The 14,408-nt window shown below is 41.1% G+C and overlaps 2 protein-coding genes across 4 annotated transcripts in view; one reads left to right on the top strand and one right to left on the bottom strand.

Annotated features, from left to right (window-relative positions):
* LOC107389322 (chromosome sgr13 C12orf4 homolog) overlaps positions 1-1,578 on the bottom strand; it is a 55,673-nt gene extending 54,095 nt beyond the window's left edge. For all 3 annotated transcript variants that reach the window (XR_001573420.3, XR_008559602.2, XM_054733478.2), the window contains exons 1-2: positions 1,186-1,578; positions 779-924 (exon numbers count right to left, since the gene is read on the bottom strand). Coding sequence is in view for 1 of the 3 variants with exons in the window: in XM_054733478.2 (XP_054589453.2) it covers positions 779-924; positions 1,186-1,366 (327 nt within the window). In the remaining 2 variants the exon portion in view is untranslated. The remainder of the gene's footprint in view (positions 1-778; positions 925-1,185) is intronic.
* Positions 1,579-3,826: 2,248 nt separating this feature from the next.
* Positions 3,827-12,208, top strand: e2f4 (E2F transcription factor 4). Its single transcript, XM_015965404.3, has 11 exons — positions 3,827-4,122; positions 5,263-5,372; positions 6,279-6,440; positions 6,885-6,928; positions 7,012-7,076; positions 7,156-7,344; positions 10,090-10,171; positions 11,300-11,446; positions 11,582-11,629; positions 11,751-11,795; positions 11,878-12,208. Exons 1-11 carry the CDS (start codon positions 3,961-3,963, stop codon positions 11,991-11,993), a joined length of 1,170 nt encoding a protein of 389 aa, XP_015820890.1. The 5' UTR covers positions 3,827-3,960; the 3' UTR covers positions 11,994-12,208.
* Positions 12,209-14,408: the final 2,200 nt, after the last annotated feature.

Raw genomic sequence — 14,408 nt, 5'->3', positions numbered from 1 at the left:
TCTCGTAACCCCCTGAACACTACACGACCGCTCAGCGCAAAACTCGCCCCGATGTCGTGGATTCTCGCACGACTGGAAAATCGGCTCAAAAAAGTGAAAAAGTCGCACAGTGTACGCCCGGCATTAGCCAATAGCGATGGCAGATTTAAATTCAAATGCAGTGCAGAGTTTTTACCTGACAACGGCACAACACTGACAGTTTTAGGCAGAAATTTTTTATTTGAACAAAAATGCATTAAAGTGCAAAACTACTGACTACACGTGTCTGCAGCACGATTAGACACACATTTATATAGTTTATCTGGAAAAAATGGTTGATTTGGGGGTGACTTGCTCTTTAAATCACTTTGGAAGTTAAAAGAAGCACTTTGCTATGCTATACATTCAGTATTATACTAATACTGAATTAATGGCATGTTGTTGTTCTTAACCATAATATATCATGTGTTTTAAAGTCACTCCAAAAACTGCCATCAAACCAAAAGGATCATTTAACTAAATGCAAAAATGGAGGAAATCAAATGTAATTTAAAGGTGTCCTTAATTCTAAAAAACATTGTTTAAATAATTTTTTGTTGCTGTTCTACAGTCAACTGTAAAATGTATATGTACACTATAAAAACAAAACCTCATTAATTCAGACACAAAGTGATAGTAAATTGGATACTGAGTCTGGATAATAATATATGAAAATGTGAAACTACGAATATTTGAATTTTCTTAAAACTACTGAAAAAAATCAGGGTGATGAACATTACTGCTTTGAAATGTGCTTTACCTCTGCATAAGACCTGGCCCAGGCACTCGCCAGCTGGTTTACATCTACGTCTCCTGTTGTGAGTCTCTGCAGCGCCACTTCTGCTTCTTTGTCATAATCCAAAGTGGTCTCCTTCTCTATAAAGCTGGAAAGTGTGGATTTAAGCTCTGCAAGAAGGAATGTATGTGCAGAAAAAATAATCAACTTCAACTGTTGCTATGTGCAATAAAATCAAGCAGTATAATAAAGGAATGGCTAAACTTCTATTTAGTTGCAGGTAAAACATTAATATAACATGACTGTTCATGTTTTTGAAAGTTAAAAGTCACATAAAAAGGTCTAAAGGCAGAATAACAAAATTAGCTCTAAAAGTTCTGAGATTTCTGCTCTAATGCTGTAGCTAAGCTGAACTTATTGATTAATCGTACCATTTTCCACGTAGCAGGGTATTTTATGAAGCAGCATAAGACGCCCGTGAAGATCACTGATGTTAACTTGGACAGGAAACTGCAGAGGCACTTTGAGGATACAGTTGTATTTCCCTGCCCTGAATTCAAACACAAACTCCTTCTCGGCAGAGCTGTTAGGTTTGCCTTTGCTCTTCTTCATGGCCAAAACTGGAAAATATCAAGTAACTGTAAAATGTGCTTTGGTGATACCACATCGCCATCTTCCTGTCACTTGTCAAACACTCACCACATAAACAGTGTCCTCTGAAAAATCCTAGAGCAGCAAATCGGTGACAAAAATACCTAAATAGACTGTACTTTTTTGCTGGTTACAATCAACATGTATTTAGGAACAGCGGACTAAATGACAAGTATTTTATCCTTAACTTCCCCTTTTATCCTGTAGATTAGCTTTATGTTAGCTAGTTAGCAACATGGTAACATTCAGATGTAGGTATCGAGCTAAAAACGGCTAGAGACAAGATAAACACTTTTAATTAACATCGTTAGATTGTCATAATGGCTCGTGTGTATGAATAAAATTTCATGAACCATGATTACCTGGGTATGAATGAATACAGTAACGTTATTTCCGACGTTGCGAAAGCAGCGATGTTTTGTTCGGTCAGCTGACCGCTTTGCCGGATGTAGAACAACAGAAGCACTTTCGCGACAAGCAAGGCTGTGGCGTTCAATAATTTTTGACAATAAGTAACTGTATCTGAAAGCACTTGCATCACTTGCTAAAATGTATGTGTTTTTGATTTTTCTTTAATTTATTTATTGTTCATGTAAAAAATAATTGTATAGGTATGACTGACTTCGTTTTTTTTTTTGTGCAATACTTCCCCCTGCTGGAGAGAATGCTTTCTTGTTCTTTGATCAACAGTCTAATGACACTGAGGACATGAGGACATGTTGAATAAAAAACACAGAATTTGGGAAAATATACTATATTATAGGGTGTGGATTCCACGAGGAAAAATGTTTTTCTAAATTCAGTTCAATTCAAAAATACTTTATTAATCCCAGAGGGAAATTGATTGCTGTAGCTCAGAATAATAATAATAATCAAGTCATCAAAGAGTTGTTGTATATTACAATGGCTGTTGGCAGGAAGGATCTCCAGTAGCGGTCAGTGTTGCAGCCAAACTGAAGAAGCCTCTGACTGAAGACACTCTTCTGTTGTCGGACAGTCTTGTGAAGAGAATGCTCAGGGTTGTCCATAATTTTCTTGATTCTCTGGAGAATCCTTCTTTGCATTATCTCCTCCAGTGGTTTCGAAACTGCCGACACTCTGGCTGAGTCCTTGAAAGGGCTTGGAGTTCCTCCATCTTGTTGGCCAGTGATCTCACATCGCCCATTATGATCGATGGAAGAGATGGTTTGAATTTCCTCTTTCTCTGTCTCCGTTTTGCTCCCGCTCTGCACCCACGCTTCTTGCGTTTAGCTCATTTGGGATTTGTGGCTTCAGTTGAGGTAATATTTCAGCCTTTCCAATGTTAATCAGCTGCTCCTGATTGTAAACCATTTGTTGCCATAGTTACGCATCATAACAAATGCTCAAAAAGTGAAAAAAGCTAAAACATAGCAGTAAAAATCCTCCAAGCTTCACAGCACCAGAAACAGAAAAGTAAAGTGTCCAAAAAATACAGTTTTTTTTGAGAAACTAGAAGAAAAATGCCCAAGAAAAGGCAAAACTTACACATAGTCAACTCCAACATGCAGCCGCCCAGAGCAGCGCAGTTCTGGAAAGACAATAATTATACACTGTACACAAAGCTAAAGTACGGAAGGTTGACAACTAGTGTGTGTCAAAACCATACTGCAAAATAACTTGGTTATTATAGGATAAGAAAATAATTAATGGAATATGATTCATTCTTTTGTAACTAGCAGATGTACCAATGCATTGTTTAAGTAATATGGCAACACCCGTGTATGATATTTTTCTTTTCATTTATGACAGCTTGTCACATCTCCATAACAAAAATATGCCTTCCTGGACGTTTAAAGCTGGGTTTTGTGTAAATAATTCGTAGATGTGATGAAAAACAAATGACCGGGCCTTGACTTGAGTCTTGCTCATCTCTTGGTCCAACTGACACGAAGAATAAAGTAAAAATTTAACAAACAAAATTACAGTAAATAATAACGAAACATAATCAATTAATTTGCATGCAAATGAACTACTAAGAACGTGCAGACTTTAGTGGGGTTTTTTGCGCACGTAAAAGTGCGCGTCTGTTCGTGTGCGTGTTTGGGTAGATAAGGGTAAGCACATAAATTGTAGTATTAAATAAATACGTATAATTCATAATTTTAATGGATGCAACCAATACGTAAAGACAATGCAAACATATTCTGATACAACTCATCTGTAATATAAAATATTTACCAGCTAATTTTAATGAACTTTTGTTTTAAATTAAGCAGCCACTATTTTATTTTTGTACACGTCTTCTAAACAACGTGAGTATTCTCAGACACTCCCTTGTACGATTGAACCGTCCCGTCATACCTCGCGTGGCCAACGGCTCTCTACCACCGACTGCCTGCTCATTGAATTACAGCACTCATCGTGTTCAGATACATTTGGGCAACTATTTTCTAATCTAATCCACACGGATTAAAAAAACACCACCACGCAATCTCGGGCTGCTGTGTACTCGACTCCGGCGGTGGAGCTCTCCTGTGCTCGCGGGTTGGAACTGGTCGGGGAAGCGGGGGGAAGTACGGAGCTTGTCCCGAGTGATGGAGCTGGAGTCGGCTAGTAACCGAGGCGACCCGGGAGCGGTGGGAGATTCGCTGCAGCCACAGACCCCAAGCAGGCATGAAAAGAGCCTGGGACTGCTCACGACCAAATTCGTGACCTTGCTACAGGAGGCGAAAGACGGAGTGCTGGATTTGAAAGCTGTGAGCATTCAACCCGGAGTCTTTGTTGTCAGCTAGCACATGTCATACAGAGCCTACCCGCTGTCGTTACTTTCGCTAGCATATTAGCTTAGCTTAGCTCTGTCATGCTAATTTGAATGGATGTAACCTGTTAGCTTCGGGGTTTACAGTATTTGAACATTTGTGATACTCTAACTTTGTTTATTTTGGTGACTCGGTGTGTTAGCGTCCCATAGACACGAACCGTTCAGTCAGACGTGAAATTAACTTTGAAAACAACACCGGCCAACTTTTCAGACTCGCTCTGCCCCCTGCAGATTCAAACTCTCAAAAGTGGGTCAGCTTTTGTTGCTAGTAACATAGTGTGGCATCTTCACACTTGAGCAGTTTCTTTTTTCTGATGGGTATGGCCTTTTCTCTCTGAACGATAAGCACCCCCACTGCGTTAGTTTTAGGAAATATCTTAAATGTGTTGTTTTTTTAATGAGACCTGCCCACTTCCATTAGGTACACAAACGCAGCATAGCTCCTTATTGGTTTTTATCAAGTCCGATTCCAAAAACGTGCAAATCTTTGTGTTTAAACACGTAGAAGTAGTGGATATGCCTCCTCAGTAATGTCAAGATGCTGAGAACTAACCTACTTATTTGATGCAGTACTACTAATACACATGTCCTGACAAACATCTGAATTCAGATACCTCAGACTTGTCAGATTAGTAATGCTCCAAAACAGAAACATTTATAAACACAGTGCCACCTCTGAGCCAAAGTCTAGTAAACCAGGTGGTGTTTAGATTAACTTGACTTCATAATTTCATAAACTAGCTTCCTGGCTGCGGGCACTTATGGTTGCATTGCACTCTGCAGATCATAAAATACCAGACGCTCAGATGTTTTTCTTTCTCTTTCGTTCAGTCCAACTGACTTAAGTCCAGCTATTTGAAAAAGCTTAGACTTATCAGCTCCTTGCAAATTGTTTTTATCTCCTAAGACCCAAAGACTTGGCTGGGCAGGAAGTGTAGATGTCACACCCAGATGGTTTGTAAAATATATCTTTTTTGTGTATTTTACACTCAGCCATGACATTTTCTGTGCAAAAGAGCCAAATGTGTGTTTGTTATTCATATTTTATTCATTGTATTTGTCCTTTTTCTTTCAGGCAGCAGATACCTTGGCAGTGCGGCAAAAACGACGTATATACGACATTACTAATGTCCTGGAAGGAATTGGTCTTATAGAGAAGAAATCTAAGAACAGTATTCAATGGAAGTAAGTTTTATTTGTATGTATGGCTTCATGAAAAGACTAGAATTTATAACTGCAGTCTGTAATAAATTGTTCTTAGCCTTCATGTTTCATGTTTTCATGAAACATCAAGCCTTCATGTTTTCATCATTGTCTTATGTAACAGGGATTACGTCTGAATCGGCTGCAGTTTTCTGAACACGATTGTCTGAGCCTCACCTTTCAATTTTTAAACTGTAGTGATGTTTGTTATATGTAATCATACTAACATATCATATGCCAATACTTTGAGGATATTTATGACTTTGAGGTTTTGCAGCAGTCCTTAACACTTAAAGAGCAAGTCACCCCCTACCAGATTCTTACTCCCCTCCCACTTCCTGTTTGAAAAATGCAACAAATGCTGTTGCCTAGCAGACCGAGAGGGTGGAGCCGCTAACAAACACACACAGGATCACAACGACATTGTGACATCATATGGAACCAGCTAACATTCTAGGGTACCTCTTAGCCAATAGCGATGACAGATTTAAATTCAAATACAGTGCAGAGTTTTTACCTGACAACGGCACAACACTGACAGTTTTAGGCAGAAAATTTAAATTTGAACTAAAATGCACTAAAGTGCAAAACTATTGACTACACGTGTCTGCAGCACGATTAGACACGCATTTATGTAGTTTATCAGAAAATAAGTTGATTTGGGGGTGACTTGCTCTTTAATGTCCTACATACATAAAACAATGCCGTAAGGGAAATGACTATGAGCATGGCTGATTAGCATGTCTTCTACCTGAGTTAGACGTGAGATGAATCTATCTGCAGCTTGTTTTGGCTACAAGTTCATCGTTTATGCTGGGAAAAAGGTTGACGGCGAGTTTTCTTTGCCTGTTGAATGTGAATGACCACGTGCTTACCAATGTGTTTCAGGGGTGTCGGCCCTGGCTGCAACACCAGGGAGATTGCAGATAAGCTGATTGATCTAAAGGCTGAGCTAGACGACTTGGCTGTCCGGGAACACGAGCTGGACCAGCAAAGAGTCTGGGTTCAACAAAGCATCAAGAATGTCACAGACGACTCCAACAACAGCCCATATCTTTCACTGCTGTGTGTGCGTGCATGCGGATGTTTAAACTTTTTCAAGAGAGAGTTTTGTAATAATGTGGACTGTGAGCACCTGGTCACCTAAAGGGGTATTCGACCAATTTTGCACTTAAAAGTCACACAGATTATCACTCAGTCTGTAAAAAGTTGTGACTTTTCACATGATTTAAAGCCAGACATCTTAATGTTTCACTGCTAGTCATATTTCAAAGTTTCAGTGAGAGTTTGATGTTTTAATTTTGCTTTCTCGTCTATTTTTTTTAGCATAAATTGCTAGTTATGTCATGGTCTAGTACGCTGTCCTAGTCGTGGATTCCAGGCATCCTAATGCAAATGTTAGTAACATCTTCACTGAATATCTCACATGTTGATGATGATATGACATTCAGGTGTGTATCAAAGTGCCAACATAGACCCTTAACACCTTTATACTATGGCTTATGTAAAACATGAAGACCTATGTGGAGCATTTAAAGGTAATTTTTCTGTGTTTTTTATTAACATTTATTTATTAATGACCAGTAATGATCCTCATCACCTTTATGTTTGTCTTCTCCAGGTGACACACTCTTAGCAATCCGTGCTCCAATAGGAACGCAACTAGAGGTGCCCATACCAGAAGCTGTAAGTCGTGTTTAAAACACTTTGTTCCAGCTGTAGTTTTGTTTATTTCTACAAGCAAAGGGTGTTTGTGTCTGCGTAGGCTCTCAATGGACAGAGGAAGTACCAAATCCGTCTTAAGAGTACAACAGGTCCCATAGAGGTTTTATTGGTCAACAAGGACCCGTCCAGTGCCTCCCCTGTCGTTTTGCCTGTCCCACCTCCGGAGGATGTCCTTCAAAGCCTACCAGCACCACCACCTACCTCTCAGCAGCCCACTTCTGCCTCACAGGTTCACACTGAGTGTTTTTTTCGATGCATTAAAGGTCAAAAAGTGTATCACTTTGACAGACCCTACTTTTAAAGAAACATGTATAATGGCACGTAAACGTGATGCTTTATTTTACTCTGTTTTTAAAGAGCAAGTCACCCCCTACCAGAGTATTACTCCGCTCCCACTTCCTGTTGCCTAGCAGACCGAGAGGGCACAAAAACATTGTGACATCATATGGTACCAGCTAACGTCATAGTGGACCTCTTAGCCAATAGCGATGGCAGATTTAAATTCAAATGCAGTGCAGAGTTTTTACTTGACAACGGCACAACACTGACAGTTTTAGGCAGAAAATTAAAAAATGCACTAAAGTGCTAAACTATTGACGACACGTGTCTGCAGCACGATTAGACACGCGTTTATATAGTTTATCAGGAAAAAAAGTTGATTTGGGGGTGACTTGCTCTTTAAGGATGTTTTCTATGTTACTGACTTTCATGGGTCTTTAGATTGCATGTAATAAACTAGCGCTGAACGATCTGTCGCTTTTGGACCAAAATTGCGATTTCAAACAGCACGATCACGTGACCGTCAAAGCTGCGGTTTTAGTGGTTTTGACTGATCCAGGATCAGTTGTGTAACTTTTTTTTTTTTACACCCGGGGGGTTTCCCCCTGTGTTATGGCAGCGGCAAAAGCCAGCGCGGGGGAGGGGGATGGGGTGTACCGTCCAGAGCTGAGCCCAACTCCACAGCTGCCAGAGCTGCATGTTCAGGTTATTACCCTGTTTTAATGTTCCCACACACAGCGCCGCTAGAGCCGATAGTAATGCACCGTAGATGAGAGAGAGAGAGAGACTCCTCCCACATCAGCAGGTTCAGGCTGGTTTCTAAAGCTTGGTTTGTGCTTCATCAACGCGAGAGCGGAGTCGCGCACTTTAGTTGACTTGAAAGCTCAACTTGTCTTTTAAAAATGGTTTGAATGTTTCTGACGGTACGTTAGTTCAGACAAGCTAAGGTGTCAGAATACGTGCGTCTCTCTCACGGAGCTGACATTAGTGAGGAAAAAGTATCAGACAGCTTCAGCCTGCCGCGGTAACGCAGGAAAACTGTATGCATTTGGTTATTTAATACATTTAAAAGTTGTTTCTACCTACAGATTTCCTCCATGCAGTTTTGGAGTAGACCATGTTTTATAAAGCTCCTCTCTAGATAATCACAATTTGCTTCACAAACACATAAAAAAAGATAATAATGGGATAAAAAACTAATAGCTTTAATTGTTTTTATTGTATGATTAAATAGTAAATATTAATGTGAATGATTTGTTGTACTAGATTAGAATCTAGACCATCTTTTCACTTCCGCTTCCGGTCGGTAACAAGATGGCGCCTGTGCTTGGCTTAGCCGCGGTCACCGGCCACTTTTTCTAACTTTTCTCCACTAACCTCCTCTTTTCCACCTTGCTCCTGTCTGCGATCCTCTTCGGTAGTGTCCCTGCTACCATCTCCTATGATCGCCAGACTCTTTTGTCCTTCCGTTTGTTCACAATCGCCCAAGATGCACCGAGGACGTACCTCCCTGAACCGTCTACAGGTGGTTCAGAACGCCTGTGCTCGGCTTCTGACCAAGTCCTCCAAACACACCCACATCACCCCGCTTCTCCTCCAGCTTCACTGGCTGCCAGTCAACTTCAGGGTTCATTTCAAGATCCTGGTTCTGGTCTATAGGGCCCTACATGGACAAGCACCATCTTACATTGGTGATCTTCTTAGTCCCTACACCCCCAGCAGGTCCCTGAGGTCCAGTGACCAAAGCCTACTGGTTGTGCAGCACCAGGCTAAAGGTCAAAGGTGACAGATCATCTGCTGCTGTGGCCCCCAGACTCTGGACCTCTCTCCCCCTGAGCCTGAGATCAGTGGACTCAGTGGTCTCCTTTAAAAAGCAGCTGAAGACTCACCTGTTCAAGCTGGCTTTTGTATGACCTTCTTCACCTCTCTCTCTTTATTCTGCTCTCCCCACCTATTCCACCTTCCTCAGGATCCACTGATTTCCCTCTTTCCTGTTCACTCTCTCTCTTTCTTAACATTCTTTAATCACAATTGTCTAGTTTTTGCTCATTTTAAATATATTTGTAAACATTTTCTAAATTATTTTTAATATTTTTACATTTTTATGTTTTTGTGAAGCTCCTCATGATTTTTATCTTGAGAGGCGCGATAAAAATGATATTTTCTTCTTCTTCTACTTCATCTACAGGACGGCTTGGCAGCCTAATGTTGGACCTTTGTTTGCAGAAAATCGTGAATTGAACCGAAATCGCAGTTTCTGCCAGAAAAATTGCAATTCAGTCTTTTCCTAAAATCGTTCAGGCCAATAATAAACCTACGTCCCCCAGGCTGACGGTTTATAACCAACCAGGCTCAGACAGGTCCTCGGCAGACTGATGGGAAACGTATTTAACGGTCAGGTTTTTCTCTTCAAACGTTCAAACTTCTCAAGTTTGGTAAAAAATAGTTAATTAATGTTAAGGCCACAGTTTTGATTCAGTAAAAGCAGCTAAGATGGGAAAAAACCTTCTGCTTTGAATTTCAAGTGTGTGGCCATTTGTTTTACTTTACCATGAATTACAGAAATTTCTTAACATAGAATTTATTCTAAAGGATTACTGTAAGGTGTCCATTTAAATGTGAGCGATAGTCTCCTTCGTTACATTTGGCGTTTTGTGCAATGCTGACGTTTCTTCTGTTCCATTTTCCCCTCCAGGGTCCCAAAGGAGTTCCAGACACGGCCACAAAAGCAGCTCCTGCCTTAACACCAGCTTCTGCAGCCAACCAGACGACAACAGGTGGGGAACGTTTTAAAGGTGTAGTTCACTGAAAAACGTTTTTGATGATTATTTTTGTTCATAATCAGTCACTCTGAGTTTTTCCATGCAAGCTGAACATGAAAAAAGTCTCCTACACCTATGTCCTGCATCAGCGTCTGACAGTGGTTCTCAGTCCCGGTCCTGGAGAGCTGCTAACCAGCATGTTTGAACCACCTGTGCAGCAGCCTGTTAGTTTCCTGCTGATTGAATTCAGTTTGTTAAAACAGTTAAAACGGACGACGTGCTGATACCGGCCCTCCAGGTCCGTAATTTAGTACCACGGCTCTTGGATTAGAAAATCCTGACAAATCTACGTCACCCTGTCACTAACATTCATGGATTCACTCATCTGGACTCACGACGGGGAAGGCTGTTGTTGGTTTAGCGTCCAGGAAACGGCAGATAACTCCTCAGCTAGTAGAAGCTAACCGTTAGCATTAGCAACTCCACCACACAGCAGAACTCCTTCAGGCTTGTGTTATTTGTGGAGATAAAACATCAACGTTGCAGAGCAGCCAGAGTCAGTGGTAGAGTCGTGTTGCTGTTATCCAATCAGAGGCGAGATGTCCACATATCAGGAAGTAAGACTCCTGTCGCGTTAAGCTCTCCTTTGATGTAGCATTCTGCTAGTTCCTGAAACAAGCGCATCTGAGCTTTGTTTCCCCCGAGTACGACTTGAAAGGCATTTGTTCCTACTAGAGACTGCTGCACATGTAGTGATTAAGCAAGTAGCTCAGGAGGTAGAGTGAGCAGGTTGTCCAGAAATCGGAAGGTTCCAGGTTCGATCCCGGCTCCGACCAGAGAATGCTGCTGTTGAGTCCTTGGGCAAGACACTTAACCCAGCTTACCTGCTGGTGGTGGTCGGAGGGCCCGGTGGTACGTGTGTACGGCAGCCTCGCCTCTGTCAGTGCGCCCCAGGGCAGCTGTGGCTACATCGTAGCTCATCCCCACCAGCGTGTGAACGTGTGAATGACTGATTGTGTTGTGAAGCGCCTTGGGGGGTTGTATACAGAAACGGGCCTTTTACCGAGTGAATTATTTTCTGCTGCTTCTTCACTTCCCTCTGGAGTTTCTCACATTAACGTTGTGTCTCTGGTTTTGTTTCAGAGGCGCCGAGCACCACTCCTCTCAGCCCCGCATCACGCACACCTGCTGCTCCTCCTCAGCAGCTACAGTCATCCGCCTCTTTGGACGGATCCGCGTCGTCCTCTGTCTCTGCTGCGTTTGAACCAATGAAGTCGGATCCATCTGAATGTGAGTGTCGGGCTCTTCTAAAGCTGTGAAGGACATTTCAGAATAAGTTTTGATTGTTTTGTTTGCAGATTACATTTCAGAAAAGTTTAGTAAAAAGTGTTTTTGCAACCGTTTTACTGAAATGTTTCCCTTCAGTGTTGGACTTTCCCAAAGAGCTTTCAGACATGTTTGATCCAACTAAAGGTAAACCATTTCAGCCCTTCTTAAACCGTAAATTCAGTCACACGCGTCTCTACATGTAATAGAAAGTATTTCACGGGATGCAGCAGCTGGTAAATATGGATTTACTTTGTTTTTCTGAAAGAAATCATGAGTGGAGACCTGCTGGAGGACTTGATGTCATCAGAAGGTGAATATGATTACAGACAAAGCAGCAACATCATCACGAACAAACTGTCTTTGTGTAATTCCTGTTTGTGTTTCGCCCTCAGTGTTCTCGCCTCTCCTTCGTCTGTCCCCTCCTCCCAGTGATCATGACTACATTTACAATTTGGATGAGACAGAAGGTCTTTGTGACCTCTTTGATGTGCCCATTCTCAACCTTTGACCTTTGATTTAAACAAAAACTGTTACCCAAATATGATTATCTGTCCTCATTCTCCTCAAGTCCTCCTGCCCTGTTTTCTCCGACAGCGAAGACTAGAAGAGGGGCAGGAAGTGCTCCGAGGACTCGGCTGCATCGGCAAAAAGAGCTCCAGCCGAGTTCAGACGGGAGCGCAGAAACAAAGACGAGGACAAAACATTTTACTTACAACTTTTCCAAGGAAAAACAAGAGTCGGAATTATATTTTTGGATTCTCGTGTACAAAAAAAATTATGCTTGCGTGTCAGCTTTCCCATATGCCTGAATGTGTGTGTGGGTGGGTGGGTGGGTGAGTGAGTGAGTGAGTGTGTGTGTGTGAGAGAGTTTGCTTCTCTGAAATCGTGTCGGACATCCCCCAGGAATAAAAACAGATCCTTCTTTTCAGTCCGGTCAGGAGCTGAATAGTTTCGCTGAGTCAGCTGGTGACATATGCACTGTCCTCTTGTACATAGAGAATATATTTTTTGTATTACCTGCACACGAGGCTTATTAACAGCATTTCTAATGCAGACAGATATTTAGAAAACCAACACCAGGCCCAACAAACTGTTCTCTCCTGCATGACTAGAGCGGTGGATTTTCTGTCACGTTTAACCAAAACCGTTGGCATCAAGGTGCTCTCAACCACTTTTAGAAGAAGAACTTTAACTTATTTAAGCCAGTAGACTTTATGTAAAGAACCACATGGCTCGTGGTGAGGTTAATCCATCTAATTCACAGATAAAAACACTGCTTTAAAACACTCTTTGGAGTCATGTTTTTAAAAGGTGCCCCCACCAAAATCAGTCTTTTCTAGATGTTTTTTAAAGGGATTCTAAAATGTCACCGTTCTGTCTTTACTTGTGTTCTCCATAAACAGACCCGCGTTATTTTATGATTTTCCTGCTGAAAAACTAGTGGTAACAAGACGGGAAAGTGAGCCCAAAGTTGTTATTTCAACACTTTTGTACCTTTATACATTTTGTACCTTGCAAATTAGCGTTCTCTGGTGTAAAGTGTTTATGTCAGAGGAAAAGCTTCTGCTCTTCTTCTCTAAAACCGGTTTTGTTGCTAATGTCTTCGTTATTTTGTGTCTGTATCAATACGCTCCTGTTGAGTTTGTAAAATAAAACGTACGCTCATTGGGTGAATGTTCGGTATGTCATCAAATTAGGATTATTTTTGTTTGGATTTGTATATGTTGGTTCTTTTTGTGTCGGTCCAAATTTTAACTTCTCATTCTCGGCTGGGAGAAAGAAGGTTCAGCGAGAGTTTTCTCTTGTCATCTTTCTGCAGCATTCTCTTCACGAAGATCCCTCTGAGTGATATCTTACCTTCCCCTAGATGGTATAAATGTACAGTATGTACTGTGTAAATCACTCTACTGCTTGTATAGAATAGCGTTTAGTTTTTATACCACCTAGTTATGTTTTTGCCAGATTGTTGCTACTATTTTTGGGCCTACACTTAAAAGTTGAAGGAGTTTTTCAACACAAACCTCTGCTTTACTCCCATCAGTCTCCTTGTTGCACTTTAACATCTCTGTGGACAGACTGGTTGCTGTTCATCGTCAGGCGGTAGCCACACTTTGAGATTGGACAGAGCTGTGAGCAACCAGGGAGCACAGCTTTAGTTCTGTGTGCCAGTGTGCAAGACCCAAGCATGCAGACTGTTTTTATAACACACTCAGAATTGTTCAGCTGTAGTTGCACCAAAAACACAAAATAAACAGTTTAATGTTATTTGTGTTTTTTGTTGCTTGATTCAGCATGTCACAAACAGTGGGTAAAGGTCAGGCCATGCAGGTTTGTGTACGTTTAGTTACTCTCCTTGGAAAGTCAGTCCATTGTGTGGGGGAAAGCTTTGAATATGAAATATCCTAAAATTGGATTCTAAGTCCGAAATAAATGCTGTCATACTATTAGTCAAGTCATCTTATAATTAGGGCTAAAATAGGAAATATCACATAGCAGATACAAGAAGTGGCACATAACTATATTACTATGTGACGTTTAAATGCAGCACATCCTTTAAACCCACTCTGCCTCTGGGTTGGAGTCTGGCTGGAGGAACAGGAGTTCTGCTTCAGGAGAAATGGACAGCAGAGGGCAGCTGTAGCCACACATGTCCTACCCGGAACTTAGAATTAAAAAACTTCGGTTATTTATTTTAGATAAAATATCTGTTATCCCAGGTTAAACTTTGATAACATTTCCTACAGGAGTCAGACATTATTTCAAAGTAAAGGTCAAAATTTACTTGCTAAATATATATGTTGTGAAATAAAGCTAAATGTCAACGTGTGAAAACCCACTGATTAAGGTACCACAAGTTAGGCGTAATATTTATTATTTGTGCCAATTTTGATGTTGATCTTGTGCCTTCAAAGAAATCCCAACA

The sequence above is a fragment of the Nothobranchius furzeri genome, chromosome 4 (genome assembly GCF_043380555.1).
Source record: "Nothobranchius furzeri strain GRZ-AD chromosome 4, NfurGRZ-RIMD1, whole genome shotgun sequence".
In the NCBI taxonomy this organism is placed as follows: domain Eukaryota; kingdom Metazoa; phylum Chordata; class Actinopteri; order Cyprinodontiformes; family Nothobranchiidae; genus Nothobranchius; species Nothobranchius furzeri.
The sequence above is the reverse complement of the archived record's forward strand: the minus strand, read 5'-3'. Positions and strand labels throughout refer to the sequence as shown.